The 24,183-nt window shown below is 34.1% G+C and overlaps 3 protein-coding genes across 8 annotated transcripts in view; 1 reads left to right on the top strand and 2 right to left on the bottom strand.

Moving 5' to 3' along the window:
• nitr3d (novel immune-type receptor 3d) overlaps nucleotides 1-24,183 on the top strand; it is a 155,516-nt gene that overhangs the window by 56,711 nt on the left and 74,622 nt on the right. The window lies entirely within an intron of this gene.
• Nucleotides 3,010-5,743, bottom strand: LOC141375324 (uncharacterized). The gene is made up of 5 exons (XM_073908210.1): nucleotides 5,537-5,743; nucleotides 5,116-5,466; nucleotides 4,696-5,037; nucleotides 4,494-4,592; nucleotides 3,010-3,811 (listed from the first exon to the last, which is right to left on the bottom strand). The coding sequence occupies exons 1-5, from the start codon at nucleotides 5,604-5,606 to the stop codon at nucleotides 3,807-3,809; spliced, it is 867 nt and encodes a 288-aa protein (XP_073764311.1). The 5' UTR covers nucleotides 5,607-5,743; the 3' UTR covers nucleotides 3,010-3,806.
• Nucleotides 6,081-12,054, bottom strand: LOC141375325 (immunoglobulin kappa light chain-like). Of its 5 annotated transcripts, XR_012383208.1 has the most exons (9): nucleotides 11,902-12,054; nucleotides 11,736-11,802; nucleotides 11,373-11,445; nucleotides 10,896-11,237; nucleotides 10,500-10,823; nucleotides 10,303-10,407; nucleotides 10,196-10,230; nucleotides 9,952-10,012; nucleotides 9,357-9,774 (listed from the first exon to the last, which is right to left on the bottom strand). XR_012383208.1 is itself a non-coding variant. In XM_073908220.1 (6 exons), exons 3-5 carry the CDS (start codon nucleotides 11,410-11,412, stop codon nucleotides 10,549-10,551), a joined length of 657 nt encoding a protein of 218 aa, XP_073764321.1. In that variant the 5' UTR covers nucleotides 11,413-11,445; nucleotides 11,736-11,802; nucleotides 11,902-12,027; the 3' UTR covers nucleotides 9,357-10,407; nucleotides 10,500-10,548. The 5 variants fall into 5 exon arrangements, 1 of the variants encoding a protein (XP_073764321.1); XR_012383207.1 differs by having other exon boundaries at nucleotides 6,081-10,012; nucleotides 11,963-12,036; XR_012383206.1 differs by having other exon boundaries at nucleotides 6,081-10,012; nucleotides 11,902-12,005.

The following is a 24,183-nucleotide window of genomic DNA, read 5'->3' as shown; positions in this document are numbered from 1 at the left end:
ATCAAGATAATTTTTTTTCTTGGTTTGGTTCATTATTTTGTGTAATATGCTTGTATATTCATAGCAATAAAGATGCTGAGGGCCGTACATTTTTTTTAAAATGCTGGTGTGGGAAGAGTTAAATATTTTACATAATTACTACAGCCTTTTAGTCTGCTAAAATAAATGTAAGTGTGGATAATAATGATCCAGTGGAAATTTGTGTGTTTGAAATACTGAGTAAGTATAACATGTGAGTTAGTATTGTAGTTTAAATGAAAATCATATACTGCATCTGGTTTGTTGTTAGTATCACACATCCTACCAGCGTCAGTTGTGTCCCTTCTGCTCAATCACAAATTCTCTTTTGTGGCCTAATAGGATAGTAAAGAGTCAGAATCTTGGCTGAAGTGTATATTATCAGTGAACTATCTTAGATCATCCTATCTCACATACATCTGTACTTCACCTTTAAACAACTGGGACTAATGAAACTTCAAAATAATCCTTGAGTTAAAAAAGGGTATATATATATTTTCATAAATAGTAGGGGTTCACCAATACCAGCATTGGGTATCAAGTTGATAACTGGTTAAAATGCTCACATCGTATATGAAATGCAGATACCATGCACTGATACCATTCAACAGTATTTCACTATGTGGATGTGATTTGTTGTCTTGCCTGATTGCAACATCTTAATTATATATTAATAGATTTATATATTATTATTATATATAATAATTATATATTAATAGCTTAGTCTTTATAAACAATCTGTTTATAAAATACATTATTAACGAATCTATAGGCTACTGAAGAATAAACCGAAAATACAATATGAGCCTTGCGTAATGATGACAGTGAAACAAGCTAGTGCTCATTTTATATATAAACTATAAATATTAAAAATGAAAGGAATTTTAAGTAATGGAACATAACATGTAAAAAAAAAATCTAAGCTATTATGTGAAAGACTACAGGCTAAATAAAAGTGCTTCGTCGGAGCTGAATATCAATGTGGTTGTGCACACGCGTGTTTGTTTACAGCTTCTGTAAAGATCAGATACCCTATACCTGACAGATGACACAATCTCAATAAACACTTGATGCTTGCTGTCAACAAGACTACATTATTTAATGGCATTAGTTACGACATTGATAAGATCTGTTGTTGTCAAACTTGTTTCCTTTTTAATATTTAGTCTTTATTTTCTTTTAAGTCTGTAATACCACTATTATCGCTCATCACCAGTAAAATAACCAGCCTTTGTATTTATTGTATTTCAAATTTATATTTAATCAAAATAAATTGTAGCGAGTTTTACTTATTAAACAAACCCTCGCCTTAACTCGCCCCTGGGGAAAATGAATGCTCATCCGCACAGAGAAAAAACCAGATGCTTTAGACATAATTTTTAAAATACTGACTTATATTAATAATATAGCGAGTAGGCCTATATGACAGGTTTCTTGTACAAAAAGCATGTTACAGTTTTCTCTGGTAAGGACAAATTCATCCATTGCCCCTGTCAGTTTCAGTTTCAAATCCCTATTCGCAGCACTGAAAGTATTCCCAGATTACCTTGGAAGAACAAACTATGTCGGAAGGACGAGAAAACTCCGAAACATTGTGAGATGATGGTTGCACAATTTTTAAAATGAGAGTGTGTATTTGTGGCAGGATGTCAAGATAAAATTGCTTTTATCACCTTAATATTTTAGAGAATGTAGTTAAAGTTTGCATAACCAACTATTGATCTTATCTACCTGCGAACCACAATGTTAAACAGCATGTAGCCTACTTTTGGATTGCATGAGCATGGAAAAAATGGCAGGACTCACGATTATAATGAAGAACCGTGCATAACAAGTTTTATGTATCCCCATTATGCAATGTCAAGAGTGACTTCATAAGTTAACGTAAACTGCACACCCTCGATTATGTAATGTGAAGTCATGGATGTGTGTCAGCGCAAAGATTATCCTTTAAATGTCCATGCTTAATCAGTAATCGATCAGGCCTATCGATTTACAGCATTATCAACAATATGTGTACATTTTTGGCTTGAATAGTGTAGTCTTCTGTTAAAGTTTTTTGTGTACATCCAAAAAATAAAACATCCTTTTAAATTAATTGCACCTTTATTGAAATCAAATATCAGAATTGGTACTCTGTATCGGCAAGCACTCAAATTAAAATACTCATTCTTGTATCGTTTTTAAAAAAAAAGTGGTATCAGTTTATCTCTAATAATGTTTTTTTTGACTGAATTGATAAATCAAGGTCTCTTTTTCCTTATATGCCATTCACAGTGATATTCCAACCTTAGACTTTCTCTTACATCTGCTTCGTGAATCTCACTAAAGATGATAAAAACACCAGTTGAGCTCCAGTCACATTAATTGTGTTTTTACTTTTGGTTTGTTTCCCCCAAATTGAACCCAAGGGCTAACAAAAACCCAAGACATAAAAGTGGCCCAATTCTGTGGGAAAACCATGGACTTGGCACCACTTACTTTTCAAGTAATTACAGTAGGTGTGACATGCATAATTGCAGAATTACAGAATGATGTATCTGAAAATAACAGCCACCACAGGTTTAATTGAAACAATTTGAATCTAACAATTTGAAACAAGCTAGGCACTATTTGTGAAAAGCAAAGTTTTACTTGTGACTGAATGAAACTGGCAATGTAACAGGATTAAATTAGCAAATGAATACAAATAAATGTTTAAGAATTAAATAGAATTGTATTTACTATTTAGACGGCTGATTGTATTCAAATGTGTACAATATGTTAATGCCACTAATTTTACAGGGTAAACAAAACTTCAAACTTCGTTCAAAAGCTAAATTGCCTGCAAAAGTAAGATTTTCCCATTTTGACTGTTCACATATTTCTCCTCACACATAGACACGTTTGTTACATGTACTTGATCAATAACACCATATTTTAGAGAATAAGGGCGCAATTTAGTTGCCTGTTGTAATATTTTGAAATAACAGTGGGCACATTTTTTTTTTTACAATTTAAGAAAATATGTTAATATGCTAGCACAAAATATGAAGAAAAAAAAAGATCAATTCAGAAAATACAATCAATACGAAATGCTTTAATGTGTTTTTGTTAAATGTCTTAATATTCTGAATGTTGCATGCTGCTAAAGTAATGAATAGAAGATACTGAAACAATATAAGACTATAAACAGAATTATGTTTGGCTATTTATTTGAGCAAAATAATTGTAAAACCACTCTGAATTTAGTTTTTATTATTAGGCTGAAGATTAATTACATGTAGGTGTATGTAGAGATCACAGAGCAAATGTCATTATACACGTAACTCTGATTATGCAAAATTACATTATAATGAAAAAAGAAAGTACAAAGAAAGTTTCTTATAATGAAGAAAGAAAGTACATTATACATGTATGCAAAATTATACAGAGCATTTGTAAAATAATAACAACATTTATTTGAATCAAATTATCTTATTTCGACATCAATTGCCAAAAACACAACAGTTAAACATAACAAACATGGTCTGATGCCAATACGTACAAGCAATGAACTATATTCAGAATAAAACATGTTTAAAAATGACACATTAAAAAGACAATATTCTGACATTATCTGCTGCAAATACACCATTAAAATGAACTAATCTGCATTTAGGCTTGAGTTGAACTATTTATGGCCTGAAGCGTTTTGTAGGCATTTTTGAGTAATCATGCTGTACTTCACAAATGAATGTTCTTCATAAAACTTTACGTCGAGTCCTTCTGCAATCAAATCATTTTGAGAAGCAATGATCAGAATGTCTTCACCCTACAATAATCAGAAAAAAAAAATCTTTTAAAGATCCACCAGCAGTCTTTTACGCTTGATTGTTAATGTTATTGCAATAGACAAATGTATGTTTTGAACCATTTGAAATATTAAATATAACTTTACCCTAAACTAAATGTAGAAAAATTTAGATATTGTAAAATGTAATCCATTAAACTTTATTTCCTATTTAAAAAAAGAAAAAAACTTACTTGATTGTCTTGATATTTGTGGGAAAGAAAAAAAAAACACATTATTAAAAAAGACAATTGAACACTGTAAGTTGTCCTTAGGGTCTTAAAAAGCAATAAAACGTGTTAATTCCATATATTTTTAAAGACCTTTAAAAAAAGCTTAAATCAGAGTTAAAAGTTTTAAATTTAACATGCGCTGCAAAGAAACATTTTATTTTGTATTTTGCTTTAGACACATTTCCTGTCGATTGAGCCCAGGGAAATTAATATTTTACTTTTTTCTTTTTTTTTACTGTGTGATCAAAAGGTGTATGGTAAAAATAATTTCCATCTTGTGGTGTTTAACTTTGTTCTCTTTTGGTATTTAAAAAGTCTTCAGTCTACATAAATGTACCTTAAAACCTACAGAAGCCATTATAAAGTGAAATTATAAATATGAGCAATTACAAATACATGTTAGCAGTATGGGTACCGAAAAAATATCTTGCCTTTATTACGTAGCTGTATGGTCACAAAAACAGCATATGCCAAAAATATGACATTTAAAATCCCAAGAGCAATCAGAGTTGGATTTACATCATTACATTCTAAAATGACAAAACATTAAATATGTGATTCAGGGTGCTGATTGTAGAACAGTTCATATTTTTAGCAAAATCTGAATTAAATATTCTCCTAAATGAACCTTACCTTTAATATTCAGTTGAGTTCCTCTTCCAAGCAGTATTTCTCCACATGCGGCCACAGCACAGTAGTAAATGCCAGAATCAGAGCGACTGATGTTGTTCTTGTGTAGACTGTAGACACAACTCTGTGTTAGAGACTCAGTGCTGTTCTTACAGCGGCCATTTCTCTCTCCTTTGGTGTAAAGCACTCCTTCAGAGTCTCCTGAGCTTTGCTTGAACCAGTAGACGCTGTGATCTCCTGCACAGCTCTCAGTGAAGATGCTGCACTGCAAATTCACTGAATCTCCTGGATCAACAGTGTCTATCAAAGACTGATGAAGAGTTGTGTCTCTGTCTGCGGCTGTGTCTTCACAAGCAAAGAAATACTAAGATTAAAATTATCTACCACAAACCAAAAAGAGATAAAATTATAAACATAGCTTACCTCTGACAAGTAATCGAGTTCCTGAACCCATTCCAGTGGCCTGATATGATGAAACTACACAGTAATATGTTGCAGAGTCTGACGGCTTTGTCTTTAAAATTGTCAGATTAAAATAAAAATCTCCTTTGGTAACATTAAAGCGATTTGTTTTCTCAAAGTTGTGATTCCAACTTGGCTTTTGACTTTCATATAAAGACACAATTTGTAGAGATTTTCCATTATTCGCCTGTTTAAACCATGCTTTTGTTGATTGTACAAGCCATGGGAATGTGCAGGTAAAGTTCACATCTCGGCCAGGTTGAACTATTTTTACATTATCTTCCTGAACAACATCAACATCAGTTGAGCAGACTGCAAAATAAAGAATGAAAATGAGACAGGGTGTGTTGAAATGTAACTGTTTTATCAAAAGTATATTTACCTATTGTTGAGCAGAACAAAACTATGAAATTTCTCCTCATCATAGATCTTGCAAATGTATCCTTATTCATTGGGAAAAATCCGGCCAGTACAAAGCACTTCACACCAATTGAACAGAGTAATAGAGATCGATAGACGCCACGCACCCTTTAATCTTTTTCCAGACAAATGAGACACTTACGCACTTATGTTATTTATTCTGTTTTCTAAGAGTTGATTGGCCACTTAGAAAGGGGTTTGAACTGAACTTAAACCACTTTGACTGCAGCCAATCAGCTAGTGTTGTGGTCAAGTTTGTTTTATTACATGCAGTTTTAGACTTTAAAAAAAAAGTTTGAAGTAAGATATGTAAGATAAGAGTGGACATAATGAAAATTCTAATGTAGTTCATTTGTACAATGTACAGTTTTCTCAATGCATACTTATTTTAAGCAGATCTTCTGGAAATCACAGTTGCACAATTTTAAAAATCAAAAATTTAGCAGTAATATCATATGCCAAAGAAATGTTTAATTTTGATCATTTGATTTTGATTCTTTTTTTTTAAGTTAATGAAAATGTCACATTTATAAAGTTACAGCTAAAAGTGAAGTGTTTGTGAACAAGTCAGTTTAGTTTCTTCAGAGAATGAACTTTGTCTCAGTTTTCACACCTCTGTGTGCATACTCTTAACATGTGAAACCTCAACTATCCCCCATTACTAAAGAGGAAGAAAAGAAAGCCTTATCTATGAACTGCAGATAGGTCTGCATACAGCGATTAAGAAATTCTCTGCTCTCTGACATTTAATATTAACAAGGTCTTAAAGTGAACTCTAAGTGATACAGATTTAGAACTTCAGCACCAAGGACAGAAACATAAATAATTTTGCACTGCTAAAATTTACATAAATTTTTTTTCTAATGCAGACAAAAACAGACAAGCATCCTAAATGTAACATACTGTATGCCTCAGAGTTAATATTGCACAGTACATTAGATAAATATGAAATTAAATATTATATGCTTTGTTTTGATGTTACTTAACTTTAAGTAGCAAGCTTATTTTTTCACTAAACAATCATTGACATCTTTTAAACTGATCGGATGTAAAAATGACATTTAAGTTTCTTAACCATAAACCTACACAATATTACATCAGTAAAGCCTAGACAGAGCATAGGCAAATGAACAACATGATAAAAGCCTGTGCAGTATACAGCCAAAAGCATTTCCCTTAGATTTTTTACTCATAATAGATTGATGGTTGTTTTTGCTTTACTGCTATGATCACTACTATGATTGACTTTACTACTATGATTAAAACCTCAGATTCAGACCCAGTCCATATAAGCAGAGTTTGTGACTGTGGCTCTTACTGAAGTCTGAAGGCAGAGACGAGTTTCATCTTTTCCTGCTATCAGCGGACAGCTTTCAGCTTTCTAAGGGTCTCAAATGATTACAATTGTATGTAAAAATATTAGAAGCTCAAAATGAAAGATACATGTTATTGATTAATATTAAAGTAATGTTAGCACTGTATATTATGCAGTTATTAATTAAAAGTAACTTCTCTGTGTGATTAAACAGGATACATCACAAATGAAACTCAAGTCATATTCAACCTATTCAGCATCTGAAAACAGTGTAATCATCATGTTGGGAAATATTCTATTATTATGATTCATGAAAGTTTATACATGTTTGCACTAGAGCTGCATGATTCTGGCTAAAATGAGAATCACGAATATGAGTGAGCTATTATTATTGTTAGGCCGTACTCACACTAGGTACAGTTAGGCCCGTGCAGAGACCCCTTCAAAGGGCATGTGCAGGAAAATTTTTTTGAATAGCGGTATGGGGGGGTGTGGGGGGTTGTTGTTGTCGTCGTCGTTGCACGCGTTCTGATCAGCTGTGTTGTCGCACGCCTGTAAAGCGCGGAGGGAGGGGGGTGGGTTGAGCGCATGTACTCGAGCGGTGTTGTCGCGCGCCTACTGAAGGGCGGGACGGAGGGTGTGTCGCGTCGCGGGGGCACTTTTGATTATTTTGAAAGGGCACTTTATATCCAAGACAAAAAAGGCTATGTGCACTGCACAGGTAATGCCCTATGTGTACACGTGCCTGGGTACAGTTGTCTCCCCCGACGGCCCGCACTCACACCACAAATGGGCCTCGGCACGCTTACGTCATCGCTGCTGCGCTGTTCAGTGAGAAGCGCTCTCACTCAGCATCACAGTGGAGATTTCTCTAGTTATATCGTTTCAGTCGTTTGATATGCATTGACATGCTGTCAAATATTTCGCCAAACAGTCCTTAGGGATGCGGGGACACGCAGTCAGATATTTCGCCCTTATTCTCATATATGTGGTAAAACGGCAAAAGGCTTTGTGTTATGCTAATGATAATTCTGATGTTGAATTATTGTTTGAGACATGCTTACAATTTTCATTTTCTGCTTAAAATCTTTCACTGATGTGATTTTCATGAATACAGAAGACTGGGTTGGTATTTTTGCATTTCGCCGGGTTTTGGATACTTTTTGGGCTGGAATCAGTTAGCTACATCTGGCAACACTGTGCGCGCTTTCGGTTTAATTTTCACTGCTAAGAACGGTTCACTTCCTGCGCGGCTCCCAAACGATCACTCTGTGCCACAAACTGAATGTTATTTACAACATTATAACCTGTAATTCAAAGCCTATGCAGGTTCTGTTTACTAAAGTAAACTTCATTCAGAGGTGTGCGCGCGCAACTGCTCGTCTTCCCTCTGGTAACAGCTTACGGTCAGCTCACGTCACATGTGATTTTGCAGTTGCAAATACATTACATGAAGACAGAAATGACATTTTTGAGGTGAATTATATCTTATAAATACTGTATGTGACTCTTTCAACACTATTTGGAGGTGCCCACGTTGCTGAACAACGCATGTAAAACAATGTGAAGACTTGTGCGGCCACTGCTTCTCTCCTGAACTTGAAAATATGATTGACAGAATCGTAGAAATGCTGGATAATGATCCTCTAGGGCAGGGGTCACCAATCTCGGTCCTGGAGGGCCGGTGTCGCTGCAGGGTTTAGCTCCAACTTGCCTCAACACACCTGCCTGGATGTTTCAAGTATAGTAAGACCTTGATTAGCTTGTTCAGGTGTGTTTGATTAGGGTTGGAGCTAAAATCTACAGGACACCGGCCCTCAAGGAACAAGTTTGGTGACCACTGCTCTTGGGGGTCGAATCGAGATTGCGATCTTTTTACGATTAATTGTGCAGCTCCAGTTTGTACTTTGTACTTAGCTGTGGAACCCCTGCATACTGTATACTCACCTCTGTCTGTGCCCCCTGTCCATCTCTCTTTAACCCCACCCCACACACACATTTTCACACCACACTTTGAATTAAAACCAACTTCATCAATGAGCAACTTTCACAACTGTTGAACTTTGCTTTTCAGTGGCAGAGGAAGAGTACAAGTTACACTGTAATAGTGAGATTATAATGTGGCAATACACAATCCTAACTTGTTGTTCCTTAAACTTTTAATTGCTATCTTTTTATGGATTATCAAATACTGTGTTGCAACCCATGCTAAAAGAATAGTTTCCCAAAACTGGTTTATTTCCATTCTATCCAACATTTAGCTTTTCATTATTTGATGTGCATAAAAGTGCATGTTTAATAATGATAATGATAATAAATATTCTTTTATTCTTGCTTCTATTTGTATCAACAATGTTCTTTTGCGCTTAGAATAAAGGCAACTGACCTCTGTTAAGACAAACTAAACACACAATTAATTTTAAAGCGTAATTGTCTTTTTTTTTAAAAATTTTTTAAACTTTTTTTTCAATTAAAAGGTTCCATATCAGGATGAGACAAAAAAAGTATGTTTAAACAAAAGCATAAATGCCATTAAAAAGTAAATCAATGCAAAAGACATCTTCCAATTTATTTTACAACAGTGAAGACAAAAAGCAAGAAATGTGACTTAAATTCTTGTGTTTTTCTTGGTTTTGTTGTTAGTTTTTGATTGGTCTTTTTTTGCACAAAATATGCATTTGTGTGACCAGCTGTTAAAATTACAGTCACAGGATTGTGAGATAAAATTATACATTTGTGTGGCCTTTAATTATCAGACACAGCCAACAGTATGGCAATAGACAGACAATAAATATTTCTCCCAATTTCTCAGACGTTCTAAGATCAATCTGTGAAAAAAATCTCCAAAAAATGCCAGCAGACACTGAGAGGGGTAACACACTGATCTGGAAAAAAAAACACAGTGTCTGTTTGCTGTCTATGATATAAATTAGCCTCCAGTGAAGCCATGGGTATCGACAAGACACTTCAAAACAAAAATATTAGCAAACACAGAGCAAATTTTCAACCACAGAATGATTCTTCTCATCTCTCACTTATCAGGCATAATTTATTTTTGGTACCTTCTAAATCTTAAAGACGCTTGTGGTACACTGTGTAACTGACAATAGTAGAGGCATCAGCCTGAAACAAAACCAATGATAAATTGATTCAGATATGGTCATAATAAATATAAAAACAAATAAGGATAATAAAAAAAATGCATAGGCATTATACACTTTGGAATAAAGCACTTTTACTCTAATATTAAGCTGCTGCAATATCACGCAAAATAAATAAATAAATAAAAGAACTGAAAGGTCTTACCATTGATCAATCGAGCACATTATAGGGAATTCCATCTTAACGAAAGAAAATTATTGTTACAAATACTAACTTCTTTACAGATATTGATTTGTGACTGTAAATCTTACCTTTTTGTTGGTGATTATGCAACTGTATACCCAGAAGTATGATCACGATTACACACAAAATGTTTGAACTTGTTAAAACAAGAGCAATTACACTCCATGCTGTTTCTGCAAAGACGAGAAAGATGGCTTAATTTTTAACAACGCAAGTCCAAATAAATTACATTTTGTGTTTTGTTCTGAACAAATTTAGTGGATACCTGGCCCAGGCAAAGCAACTTGACTTGCATCCCCGAATAGTATCTGTCCTCAAGCGGCCACAGCGCAGTAGTAGATGGCAGGATCTTCATCAGTCTTGGGCAGGCTGTAGATGCATTTGTGTGCAGTGGAGTTGAGATCAGAGCTTTTCTCACACTGAGCGCTCCTGTTGTTCTGAGTGTAGATCACTCCTGGAGGAGATTCTCCAGAGCCCTGTTTGAACCAGTAGACCTTGTGTTCTTCTGCACAGCTCTGAGAGATGACCCTGCACTGCAGATCCTCTGATTCTGATCTCTGATGATCAGACTCGATGTTCAGTTCACCAGCTGAAAAGAAATCAGCAAAATGTTCATTTGACTGAACTTACTGAAGAACATTTAAGTGAATGTTCAGTTTACCTTTAACAATGAGTTCAGTGCTGTTCCCAAATATGAACTCATACACATATGCAACACAATAGTATGTTGCAGTGTCTGATATTTCAGAGTTTGTGATGCTCAGATTAAAACTACCTTCATCTTTTTCTATAAAGAAGCGATTTTGTTTGTCAAAGTCATTTACATATTTGCCAGCTAAACCTTGATATGCTAAAGCAATTAGAAGAGGTTTCTCTCCAACTCTTTGTTTCACCCAAACCACACTGGTTCTTGAATCTTTTGGAAAAATACATGTTAAGTTAACAGCGTCTCCAGCTTGAACAATCAGAACATGGTTCTGAGCATTTGCAGTTTCTGAGCTGCCTAGAAATAAAACAAATGAGAGAATCGTTAGTTTAGTCAGTGGTAGATTTAGTTTATTCATCAATACAATGAAAAAATGTCTAGCATTTAATTATGTCTAATGGTAGGACTAAGAATGAAAAATAATTGACTTACACATTAGGTAAAGCAATATAAAAGAGAAATGCAGGACCATTTTGCCAGATAAATATCAGACAGCTTAAATCATCTAGAGGGAAAATATAAAATAAAAAAATATTGTCGCAGTTTATGGAATAATTAGAAAAAATATATATAATTGTGGTATACTGTATGACTCTGAAAAAAAAATAATCATACATTTTTATTTACGTAATTACACACCAATACTTTTTATGTGCATATGGGAAACATAAGATAGCCTCAAAACATTTAATTCTAGAAAGCTGTTAGACAAATTGAATAATAAATAATTAAAAAATAACAGTGTTAAACCTGCACATTAAAATGTATTACAAAAAAACGTAAATCAGTACTTACAGAGTTTTGTGAATAAAAGATCATGTGGTGTCGAAGAGGTCAAGATAGCTAATAAATCTTCTCCTTTCTAGTGGATAATAGAAATAACGCAACAAAATATATATTAGTTACTATAACATATAACAGAATAATATAAACATATTAACAAAACATGTTATGGATTTACTTGTTTGCAGTAAATTAAAAGCTTTAGATGTGAAAAGAACCATCTCACTATGTGCACATACTGCAGTTATACGGCTGGGAGAGATCTGTGAGAAAGGCAGTGACATTTACATGGGTGCTGCTGACTGTAGAGTGTAGCACACACACTCACACAAACCACAGATAACACACAAGCAGAATTTTCATCAAATGAGTTTTTTCTATGCACACTCACACACACACACACACACACACACACACACACACACACACACACACACACACACACACACACACACACACACACACACACACTGTTTTTCAAACTTAGTGAGGACATTGCATAGATGCAGAGATGGCAAAAGTATACACATCCTTTACTTAAGTAGAAGTACTGATACTCATGTTAAAAACGACTCTGGTAAAAGTAGAAGTACTGACTACACTTTTGTACTTAAGTAAAAGTAAAGAAGTACCGCCTCAAAAATGTACAAATGTAAAAAGTACTCATTTCAACTACAGTGCAAAGACATGTGGTATAGGTGAATAATGTGTAACTAAATTGGCAGTTGTGTGTGTGTGTGTGTGTGTGTGTGTGTGTGTGTGTGTGTGTGTGTGTATCTGTGTGTGTGTGTGTGTGTGTGGGTGGGTGTGTGTGTGTGTGTGTGTGTGTGTGGGTGGGTGTTTCCCAGTACTGGGTTGCAGCTGGAAGGGTTTCAGCTGTGTAAAACATATGGGGTCACCAACCTTTTTGAAACTGAGAGCTACTTTTTGGGTAAATTTGCTCAATTTACTTGTATATGTTATTATTAAAAATTAATGATATTCATCTATGTGAAGACATTGATCATGTTAATGATTCTTACAATGGTTGTCAAAAATGATTTAACAAGGTAGGAAACAGATAAATACAACATGACATGAAGTTATATTGTATATTTCAGACAAATGACAAGTATTTTATAGTAAAGTAAAAATTGTAAAAATATTAGATTTGTAGTTTAGTCGATGTTACTGTAGATCAAAAATCCAGTTATTGTGGTTATTTTATTTAGCGACTAATCAATAATTCTGTTACAGATTTTCCTCAGTCACTTTGGTCCATTTCTCAAATAAAAAATAGAAATTTCCAAAACTCCCTGTTTAATCTTCAGATCATCGTTGTGTCACTTGTGCACATCAGAAAAGCAGTTTCTCATAATGAACAAGTCTCAAATGCTTTTGCACATCCATGCAAATGATTGTGCAATTATCTGTTGTTTCCTAACTTATCAATTGCTGATGTTATGTAGTCATGTCATGAATAGTCTCACTCCCCACAACATTTAAACATTTGTTCAAGTCTTTACATGAAAAATGGCTGAAGAGTTTGTCATTATATTTTGTCATAATGACTTTTTATACATTTCCCTTAGACTTTTTTTCTAAATCTGTCTACAACTTTTTTAATGAAGGTCTAAAAGGAGGTTGTCCTATGTTCACATTTTTATTTTGTTTGTTCTTTGCACTATGTAGGGCTTTTTTTCCCCTTTCTGTATCACAAGGACATGATCTGTCAACTAATTACAGTACAAACTGCCAAAAAAAAAAAAAAAAAAAAAAAAAATATATATATATATATATATATATATATATATATATATATATATATATATATATATATATATATATATATATATATTGCCAATGTTTACATCAGCACAGCCCTCCAGAGTACACTAATATTGACAACATGACTTAAGTAATTTGAGTCATATTCTGATGCCACTGACATGTTCATTGACACAGAAACTTAGTTTTGAGAGAAGAACTAAGGATTCTGAGCAGGAGACTGGCTTTTATAGGTTTCAGTTCTGATCTGAGAAATGTGATAAAAAAAGTGACTAAGAAAAACTGTAATGCATTTATTCTATGCTAAAGCAACATATACAGCCGTGACTACAACCTACAAAACATGTGCATGATCTTTTTTTCACATGATAAATACAACATCTTTGGCAATATATTTTTATTTAGAAATTGCCCAGTAGTTACTTTTGTTGGTGCAAAATATTTGTTAAACATTATTAATTGAAGACAACAGTATAGGCCAACAGGTATATGCAAAATCATATAGTCAATAAAAAATGAAAAAAAAAAAAAAAACAGCATACATTCTGTCTTAGGAAATATGAACTTATCAGATATAAGTGAAATAAACCACAATGCATGCATTTTTTTTAGTATTTGATTGTTTTAGTACTAAACGTGCAAATCTTTACAAAAAAAAAACAATATATTTTGTGGTATTAAGGCTCCTACACACACGCTTTTCGTTTGTGTTTATCATCAGCGTTTTACGAGACGTTTTTCTGTATTTAAACCCAAGCGCTTTTCACTGGCGTTAAGTTGAAGAGTATGCAAAATCACTCTTTGACGCTAGATGGTGCTACACAACTTTAAGCTTCTGACACCCGCTTGTAACAGAAGAAGTGGAAGAGAGGAAGTTCACATGCTTGTTGTTAAAGTTACTGGTGACTCAAACAAGCATGAATGGTTTAAGCAGCAGCTCCAGCTCAGGCGATGAAGAAATGATTATTGTTCACAAGAGCAATAAGCAGCTAAGCGTTCATATCGCCTCTGGGCATCTACTTTAATGTGCGCTCGCATTGACAGTTTTGCGCTTGAGCGCCTCCAAGTGCTGTTTACTGTAACTTCAGCAGCTCCATGCACGTGAACAAAAGTGCCGATTTGATTGGTGGACAAGGTTTGAACGCGGCATGTTAAATAAAATAAAAAAATGAGCATGAGGCGTTTTTTTTAAATGATGCTTTTGCATGTTGGTGTGCACGATCGCATTGACGCCCTTTATTTAGTCACGAGGTGTTGAACGTTGATGGAAAACGCGAGCAAAAAACGTCTTGGTGTGCACGGGCCTTTAGATTGAAAGACCAGAGAAGCGCGTGTAGTATGATCGGAGGTGGACAGAAGGCATAAGCATTTAAATGGCATGTTTTTGAACTGAAATGTGTCTCTTGTTTACCTGTGATCTGAAAAAGTAAAAGGTGTCTTATTAGCGTAAAAGAAGGCAGCATCAATCATGTTAAATTGGCCAACTTCCTCTGTCACATCTGTGTAGGCTTCCTCGCCTTTCTGTAAGTAATCTTCATAAACTAGCCCACGTACGGTGCACGATAGCCTGGAAAAGGCCACGCACTGCAGCACGTAGGCGCACAATGTGGAAAAAAAGACTGACTGCATCAAAAGCGCACATTATTGCACAATGACAAAAAATAATATAGATTGCGCCACCAAACACATGAAAACGAATGTAACGAGCGTTATTTAAAAATGTAAGGAGTAGAGAGTACAGATATTTGTGTAAAAAAAGTAAGAAGTAAAGGTAAAAAATTTGTCAGAAAAATAAGTAGTGGAGTAAAGTACTGATACCAGAAAAATCTACTTTAGTACAGTAAATATTCGTACTTTGTTACTTCCATCTCTGCATAGACGTCCATTGTTTTTCTATCAGGTTAAGGATTTTGTCTATGGGCCTAACTATACCTCTACCCCTAAACCCAACCCTCACAGAAACAAGTGTCAATTATTAGATACTAATAAAAACATCCTCTGGCCAATGTATTAGCATTCTTAATTGGTAAGGGGCAGTGAAATGTCATCAGTAGGTCATCATAATTATCTACTGTATGTACAGTAGGGCAGTTGAGCCTTCACAAGTGTAGCTCACACGCACACAAGCACGCACGAACACAACGTGTATACCTGTCATTAACCAGGTCATCATATTTTCTAATTTGCATAATTAGTTAACACTCTGGACCAATTAGGCACATACACTGAAGAGATAGAGATTCATGTTTGGTGGCATACTGTAATAATTGCTAAGTGTACAGTGTTTGCACATTTTCATGTTATTTTAATTTGATTTTCGACTTAATTCAAGTTACATACTGTAATTAATACTGTGGTATTAAAGCATTAATAAACAACCTAATATATGCAGTTTATTATTGCCTGTGCACAATGATTTCCTTTCAGAGAGGCAAAAAAAAGATTTTCTTACAGAGAGGCAAATAGCTACAAATATTTGGGTGAAGTATCATTTAGATTGGGAAAAGAAATTCAGTACCAAGCCAAGACCCCCCCCCCCCCCCCCCCATATTCTGGCACATTTAGATGGCAGAATAAAATTAAAATATAAAAATGTATAATTTTAAAAATGTATAATTGGCAGGTGGTGGGGGTGGAAAAAGTTGCATAATTTATAGTTTACATTGGATTATGTTATGACACTGGAATGTTATGATATCATTGTTGTGCCTTAGGTTAATTCTACAAAAAAAAAAAAAAAAACACCAGAAAATAAACAAACAAAAACAAAAGACAGACATCTCCTCAGTCGACATTTGTCAGAACTTGAGACCAACAAATCAGAAGGCAGAAACAAAATAGATCATTTCCTGTAGACTGACTGACAGGAAGAAGCTGCTCAGTACAGACTGAGAACTGATGTGGTGAACTGCAGCGGATAAACATTTCTCAAACATACAGTATTGGACATTACTAACAGCACTCGACAGACTCAAATCATTAAATTATGAATATTATAAGGAGAAAATATAATATAAGGAGAAAAGTCTCTCCTTATGTTATATTATGACTTTTTATTATTTTCAGGTGATTTAAATGAATGAAAATATTTTGATTTGCAGAATTGTGTAGTTCTTATGTTTTATTAATTGCATGCTCTAATTTATATGCAGTGTTTTGCCTGTTTGTTAACAGATTAAATAGACACTTCAAGTTTTATGCTCAGATGTGTTTGTGCACCTTTGTGCTTTTGCATGCACAGTGCGGTTTAAGAATTTTCCAACCACAAGACTGACCAGCTAGTGTGTTCACACCTCTCTCTGAGTCAACATCACACACACCCACACACACCACTCACTAGTCAAATAAATTACTGCTTGGTGACATACTGAATTTTAACAGTTTACTCTTGCATCATAAACAAAACCCTATTCACTCAGCTGAACTAACTGGTTATGATATGCATTTAACGAGACATATGTGCTATTTTTTAAGTTGCTGCATACGGTATATACTGTACTTTTAAGCAGATGTGCTTATGTTTTTAGTTAGGAAAATTGACGCATTCAGAAAATAAAATGCAGACTTTACCCGTAATATATTTCAAAGTCTGTTTTATTTATTGTGTTATTTTTGAATGCTGTCTATTATGCTGCAGGCCTCACTATTTATGGTCTCATTGTTGAGTTTTTATGCAGAGTTTCTCCACTAGAGGGGTCTTATGAGCCACTTATTAATAATACTGGGCTTCACCTCTTAAATATGGAAGCTCTCTTTAGAAAAACATAAAGCAGTCTAATGATGAATCACAATATGATTGATCAATCTCTTAAATTAACTAAAAAGTAAAAAATATTTAATATGCAGATGATTCACAACTACCGACAAACTTCCGACATTTACAACAAACCAGTCAATTTTAAGTTTATGTAACTCCAAACAATTTTCTTTTGAAACTTGTACAACCCTGTGCCCAAGATATATGAAGACAATCAGTAATAAACTGTTTGAAATGGCCAACACCACAGCAACTGTCTACCCAGATGTCAGAAAACTTTGAGGAAAAAGTTAGAAATTGAAAAAAGTAGTGAAAGAAATGAATGCAATCATTATATTGCACGTATAAACTGCAAGTGCTTGTGTGAGTCTGTACATACATCAGCAGTTTATTAATATTCTGACCATCTTTCTGAAAAAATCATATTAGTTTTTCTATAGATTTAGTATTAATGAAGTTATGATGACAAAATAATCTCACTCAAGACTTATTTCAGTACCACGGACAGAGGTTTTAAAAACAATTTTGGCACATTTTATAATTGTGACATCACCTGGGAATTAGTTTTCACACAAAATGTCTCAATAGATACTACTGTATAAGCAAAACCAGTCAGTTCATGCAACATTTGTTGACTTATTGTGCATACAGAAGTATCTTGTAAGTTTCTTTCCTCTGATCTAGTCGTGGAGGGATTGTATTGGTAGCTCAATGCAGTGCAATTCAGACCATCAGCGTGATCCACACAGAACAGAAATTCATATTGCTCCATTCATCCAACACAACATATATCTGTAATGATAAAACAATGACAAAGCTTCATGTATTCACAACGGCTTTACACTCTAATAATTAACCCTGCGTTATATTACCTAGAGTAAATCTCAAGTAATGCTGGGTTATTTTGCTTCATGTTTACGCAGATCATAATTTATCCAGGGATCAACAGATTTATAAATGTCACCTTTTGATATTGTTTGCATATTTGTGGTGTTAATGTCCATGATTATCATTCTTTTCATAATTGTTGAAAACTCTCAGAATGGATTTGACTGGCTTGAAAAGGAACACGCTTGATATTTTTTTTGAAAACAATTATACAGTACAACATGCTGTACATAACTGATCAAAGCACGTCACGAGTTTGTCTTTTTGTTCTTAAGAATCAAGTCATAACTAGTGCCACTCCAGTGTGGGTTTCCTAATAGTACTTCTAAATTAAAAATGTGAAATATACCTGCAAAAAAATGAGCTCTCTGCGTACAGGCTTCGCTGTATCTTTATTTGTATTATGTAGATATGATATTCATGTGCACTTTAGTCTTGTGAATTTACAACAGCTATTGTTTGTGTAATATATGGCATTAAAAATAATTTTGTTATCAAATGTACAAAACTGGTGAAAGTGTCGGTTAAAGTGTCAGAGAGATGATAGAGTGTAGAAAACAGGTTGTTTGTCAAGCCCACCCACCTGTATGAGGCACACTCAGTTTAAAGTTATCTTGTGGTGGGGAGAGAAGAGGCGGGTCCTGGTTTGTTCACAGAGGTTCAGGTTTTTTTTTTTTTTTTTTGGTATGTTTTATGTAGTTTTTTTCCCTCTCAGTTTCCAGACTGTAGTAAGTCAGGATTTTTTGTCACACTTTATTTTGATGGTCCGTTTGTTGAACTTAAGTTACATTGCATCTACATGCCAAAAAATGTGTTATAAGTAGACTGTTAGGTTGGGGTTAGTGTAAGTTGAGATGTACTTGCAAAGTTTCTTAGAGTCAGTTATCTGTCTGTTGAAAGAGCATTATCAACAGATATTAAGCAGACAGTCTATTAATACTCAAATGGACCATCAAAATAAAGTGTTATTGCGTATATTTTGCATTGGAACGGTGTTACTTTGTCTCATTATTTTATTTCATGTTTTGACATTAGGCCTTGTGGAGACTTCGGATGTTATAATTGCTTTGAAGATCTGAACAATTTCTGTTTTCTCTTCTTTCGTTTTTAAATCATTATCCTCTAAATAAACACCAGCTTAAATAATAATGATAATAAATAAATATTACTTCTTTTGCTAGTAAAAATGTGAAACCAAAATTCCTTGATCATTATTCTATCATCATTTGCATATATAACCCGAGTCAGCACAGTAGTGATCAAGAGCAGGGAGTGTGTCTAAACCTCTCAAACATAACCACAAAAATACAATGAATGCACTATATATATTTTTTTATGACATCATATAACAATACTATAAAAATAAACACTTGAACGTACACTGGCATGTTAAGACATTAAAATTCGGAAACTACAATTACAGAAACCATGTCTTAGAGATATTATTAAAGTGTAATTCAATTGCTTTTTATGTGCCAAATGCTATATATAAACTTAATAAACTATATGTTATAGCAGGTGTACACGGATTTATCATTTGAGTTTAAAGAATAAAAAACAAGGTAATGGAATTTTCATCATCATTTTTGAAACTCCAAAATAACATACACATGCAAACATTAAAAGAATAATAATAAAAATAAGCATATTCAATGTACATTTATTTAGCAGATGCAAATGAGTGACAATACACACAAGCTTTTCATTGAAACTTGTAAAATGAAATGAACAATAGCTTGATATTCTAAAAAGCAATGCAGTCCAATAACGTTCATGCATTGTGCCTAAATATATCAACTGACACACAAACCCACACTTTTATTTTTGTTTTTAGCAAATTCAAATATCCAACAACATGTATACAGTACAAAATCAAATAGTAACAGTAACATACAAAGACTTACAAAATGGCCATAACTTTAATCTTGCATTGCCATTTGATGACTTTTTTAGTAGTATCGAAGTTTCTCTAAGCTTCTGAATTTTACCGGTGTGATCTGACCTGTGCGTACAGAGATTGATCTTGTGTGACTTTTGCTCTGGCTCTTTTAGTGTTCAGAGGTTTTTGATTAAAAGCAATGGATGCGTAATTCAGGCTGTCTCCATCCTAAAATCAAGAGAAAATATAAAAGAAACTTCAATTATAAGAGGGAACCTATGTGATATGATTTAATAGAGTTCAAATCTTTAAAATTTAAGTAAAAGTTTGAGAAGTTCTAGTATTCAATATGTAATTGATAAAGCAACACAGATAAGTACTTACTTGAGTTGTTTGAGCAGCGGATGCTTAAAAAGTTAAGAGAAAGTCTAGTTATTATAAAAAGCAATCATGTTATTATAATAAATCTGACAATTGCTTTATATTAAGAACTTAATTGTATTCATAAAGTCTTACTTTTAATCTGACTTCTACAGAGTTTGATTCCCAGAACAACAACAAGGGCCAAAACTATGATATTTAAAATTCCAGAAGCAAGAAGAGCAGGATTAAAATAACATCTTTCTGTAAGAAATTTAAACAGAATTGAAAACAGAAATAGGCTGACAAATTTCTATCATTACCATGTTGTAGTATATGAATTAAAATGAATTAAATTATTTTCCAAAGAGGAAAGATCAAACTAAACATTTTAGCATTATAACCATATATTTGTGTTTCGCCTTCATTTTAGTGTTTACTTAATTTTAGTATTGAGTTGGGTTCCTCTTCCAAGCAGTATTTCTCCACATGCGGCCATAGCACAGTAGTAAATGCCAGAATCAGAGCGACTGATGTTGGTCTTGTGGAGACTGTAGACACAGCTCTGCATTTGAGACTCAGCGCTGTTCTTACAGCGGCCATTTCTCTCTCCTTTAGTTTAAAGCACTCCTTCAGAGTGTCCTGAGCTTTGCTTGAACCAGTAGACGCTGTGATCTCCTGCACAGCTCTCAGTGAAGATGCTGCACTGCAAGTTGACTGAATCTCCTGGATCAACAGTGTCTATCAAAGACTGATGAACAGTTGTGTCTCTGTCTGTGGCTGTGTCTTCACAAGCACAGAAAATAAATAGTACAATAAATCAGCCTCTACACACACCAAAACCCTGAATAAATATAAAAAATAAAAGCCTTACCTCTGACAATAAAACGAGTGCCTAAACCCATTCCAAAGGTGTAAAATGTTGAGATTACACAGTAATATGTTGCAGAGTCTGACTGCTTTGTCTTTAAAATGGTCAGATTAAAATAACTTTCTCCTTTCAAAACATCAAAACGATTCTCAGAGATGTTACTCCAAATGGGGTTTTCATTTAAATACAAAGACACAATTTGTAGGGATTGTCTATCAGCTGTTTGTTTAAACCATACTTTTGTCACCTGCACAAGCCTTGAAAATGTACATGTAAGGTTCACCTTCTCTCCCGGTGCAGTTTTTTTTTTTACATTATTCTCCTGAACAACTTCCAAACCAGAGGAGCAAACTGCAAATTAAAAGTGTAGTAATACATTGTGCTAAAGGCTGTTGAATTGTTAAAGCATATAAAACATATACCTATTGTTGAGCAGAAAAAAAAGATTAAATAATACTTCATGATCACCGTCTTTAAAAACATCCTTTAGTTTTAATTTGTCCTGTAAAAATCAGCCAAAAACTAAATCTTGACACCAGAATGAAGTAATAGAGATCAGTTTACCCCACACTTCAAACTCTACTTGGACAAATGAGACGCTTAAGCACTTATCTTATTTATTCTGTTTTCTAAGAGTTGATTGGCCACTTTGAAAGGGGACCTGAAACCTCTTCTGTGACTGCAGCCAATCAACGCGGTGTTGGGGTCGAGTTTGCAATATTACTTTTTTATAATCACTGTAAGGTAAATAAAGACATAATAAAGATTGCAATTACAATATTGTTTATTTTACAACAAGTACGAAATACTTATTTTAAACAGATGAGAACTACTAAGAGTGCACGATAATTTGAATTTCATATAACCTTAAAGGAATATCATTAATGCTAAAAACATTTATATTTTAATTTAAATGTTTTTTTATTTTAAGAAAATGTCACTCTTTAAATGATAGTGAGTTTATGTCACATTTTAGTTCCTGCAGAGAATGACCTCTGTGTCTGTTTTCACACCTCTAGCTGCATCAACACCACAACATGTGAAACCTCAGCTATTCTTCCATTGTTAGAAAAAAAAGCCTTGTGTGCCCTGCAGACACACAACTATTAACAGAACTATTAACACTTAACTATTAACAAAGACACTTGATAATCAACCTTAAACTAAAGTCTATAAGACAGATTTGTCAATTCAGCACCAAGGACAGAGATATAAATAATTTTTGCATTGGAAAAATTATCTAACATAGGTTCATACATATTCACGCAGAAAAAAAAATAAACAGACAGATTAACAGAGCTTTTGTGAGCATAATCTCAATGAGATATTATTGAGATGACAATAATGCAAACTAACATAACCTGACAAATCTTAAAATCAGTAAACTAATGTTGCTATGAAACTATGTTAATTCAGAAGAACAGATTTAGAAGCCTTTAATATGCCATGTTTAATATTACTTATCTTAGCAAACGTATTCTTTATTTCAAACCCATCTGATGTAAAAAGGACATTTGAGTTTCTCAATTATAAACATACACAGCATCACATCATTAAAGTCTTGACAGAACACATAATTATAAAAACTTGTGCAGTATACAGCCAAATGCATTTTCTTTGGACTTATTTTTATTATTTATGAGGGAGTGATGGTCATTTTTGTCTTTATAACTATGACCAAGACTTAAACCTCAGATTCAGACCCAGTCCTTAAAAGGAGAGGATGTGACTGTGGCTCTTACTAAAGTCAAAAGGCAGAGATGAGTTGCATCATTTCCTGCTAAAAAAGACAGGAAGAAACTGGTTATTTTAGAGTCAGAGGCGCTGGAGTAAACATCAGCGGACAGCTTTTAGATTTTAGAGTGTCTCATCTTATTTTAACGGGAAAGGTGCCACATTTGTAGTTTCACGTTTTAGAAGTTCAGAATGAGAAATAAATATAATTAGTATTACTGTACAGTTTATATATTATTAAATTATTTTTAAAAATTATCTTTCCTTGTGATTAAATAGTGGTACACTATTCTCAATATTCTGAGAATCAAATTCATGAAGGTCTTTTGTTCATACATATGTTTGCAAATGTGAAACATGCAGATCACATCACCTGTCATCCTCTGTCGGCCTGTCCACATTTTGTCAAATTTAAAAAGTATCTAGCAGAAATAAAAAAATAATATGTATAGTAGCCTGACTAAGAACAGAATAGTTGTCTATGTTAACAGATTAGAGCTTTAGTGCACGTAAAAGCAGCACGGAGCATGAGAAGAGCAGTGCCATAAAAATTTCTATTTTGGGTCTATTTTTGCTGCTCTGTTTGCGCGCAATTAAAGTGACAGTGCATTGATAATGAACAAAAACACATTGAATGACAGTACAAAGTAGCAATTTTACCCAATAAATGCATCAATAATATCCACAGATTTTTAAATAGTCAATGAAATGAACTTAATAAACTGCAACAGATAATTGTTCTAGGCCCTAACTACAAAACCAAATCAAAAAATTGTTTCAGTTTTGCTTGAGATGTAATGTAATGTAATGTGTACTTATTTAGCGCATTTATTGTGTATGGCCATACACCCAAAGCGCTTCACAATTATGAGGGGGGGGTTCTATCCACACCACCACCAGTGTGCAGCATCCACTTGGATGATGCGACGGCAGCCACAGGACAACGGCGCCAGTGCGCTCACCACACACCAGCTATTGGTGGAGTGGAGAGACAGTGATGGAGCCAATTCGGTGGAAGGGGATGATTGGGAGGCCATGATTGTATGGGCCGATAGAGGGACTTTGGCCAGGACACCGGGGTTACACCCCTGCTCTTTCACGAGAAGTGCCATGGGATTTTTAATGACCACAGAGAGTTCGGACCTCGGTTTAACGTCTCATCCGAAAGACGGCGCCCACTGACAGTGTAGTGTCCCCTTCATTT

Source organism: Danio rerio, chromosome 7 (assembly GCF_049306965.1).
Source record: "Danio rerio strain Tuebingen ecotype United States chromosome 7, GRCz12tu, whole genome shotgun sequence".
Lineage (NCBI taxonomy): Eukaryota > Metazoa > Chordata > Actinopteri > Cypriniformes > Danionidae > Danio > Danio rerio.
The sequence above is the reverse complement of the archived record's forward strand: the minus strand, read 5'-3'. Positions and strand labels throughout refer to the sequence as shown.

Excerpts from the sequence above, each read along its gene's own strand:
- LOC141375324 (XM_073908210.1), bottom strand. The coding sequence starts at position 5,606 with ATGAATAAGGATACATTTGCAAGATCTATGATGAGGAGAAATTTCATA. Across the intron at positions 5,467-5,536 it reads TTTGTTCTGCTCAACAATAG|TCTGCTCAACTGATGTTGAT; the intron begins GTAAATATACTT and ends TTTATTTTGCAG. Across the intron at positions 5,038-5,115 it reads AACTCGATTACTTGTCAGAG|ACACAGCCGCAGACAGAGAC; the intron begins GTAAGCTATGTT and ends TTGCTTGTGAAG.
- LOC141375325 (XM_073908220.1), bottom strand. The coding sequence starts at position 11,412 with ATGGTCCTGCATTTCTCTTTTATATTGCTTTACCTAATGT. Across the intron at positions 11,238-11,372 it reads TATATTGCTTTACCTAATGT|GCAGCTCAGAAACTGCAAAT; the intron begins GTAAGTCAATTA and ends TTTTATTTCTAG. Across the intron at positions 10,824-10,895 it reads CACTGAACTCATTGTTAAAG|CTGGTGAACTGAACATCGAG; the intron begins GTAAACTGAACA and ends ATTTCTTTTCAG.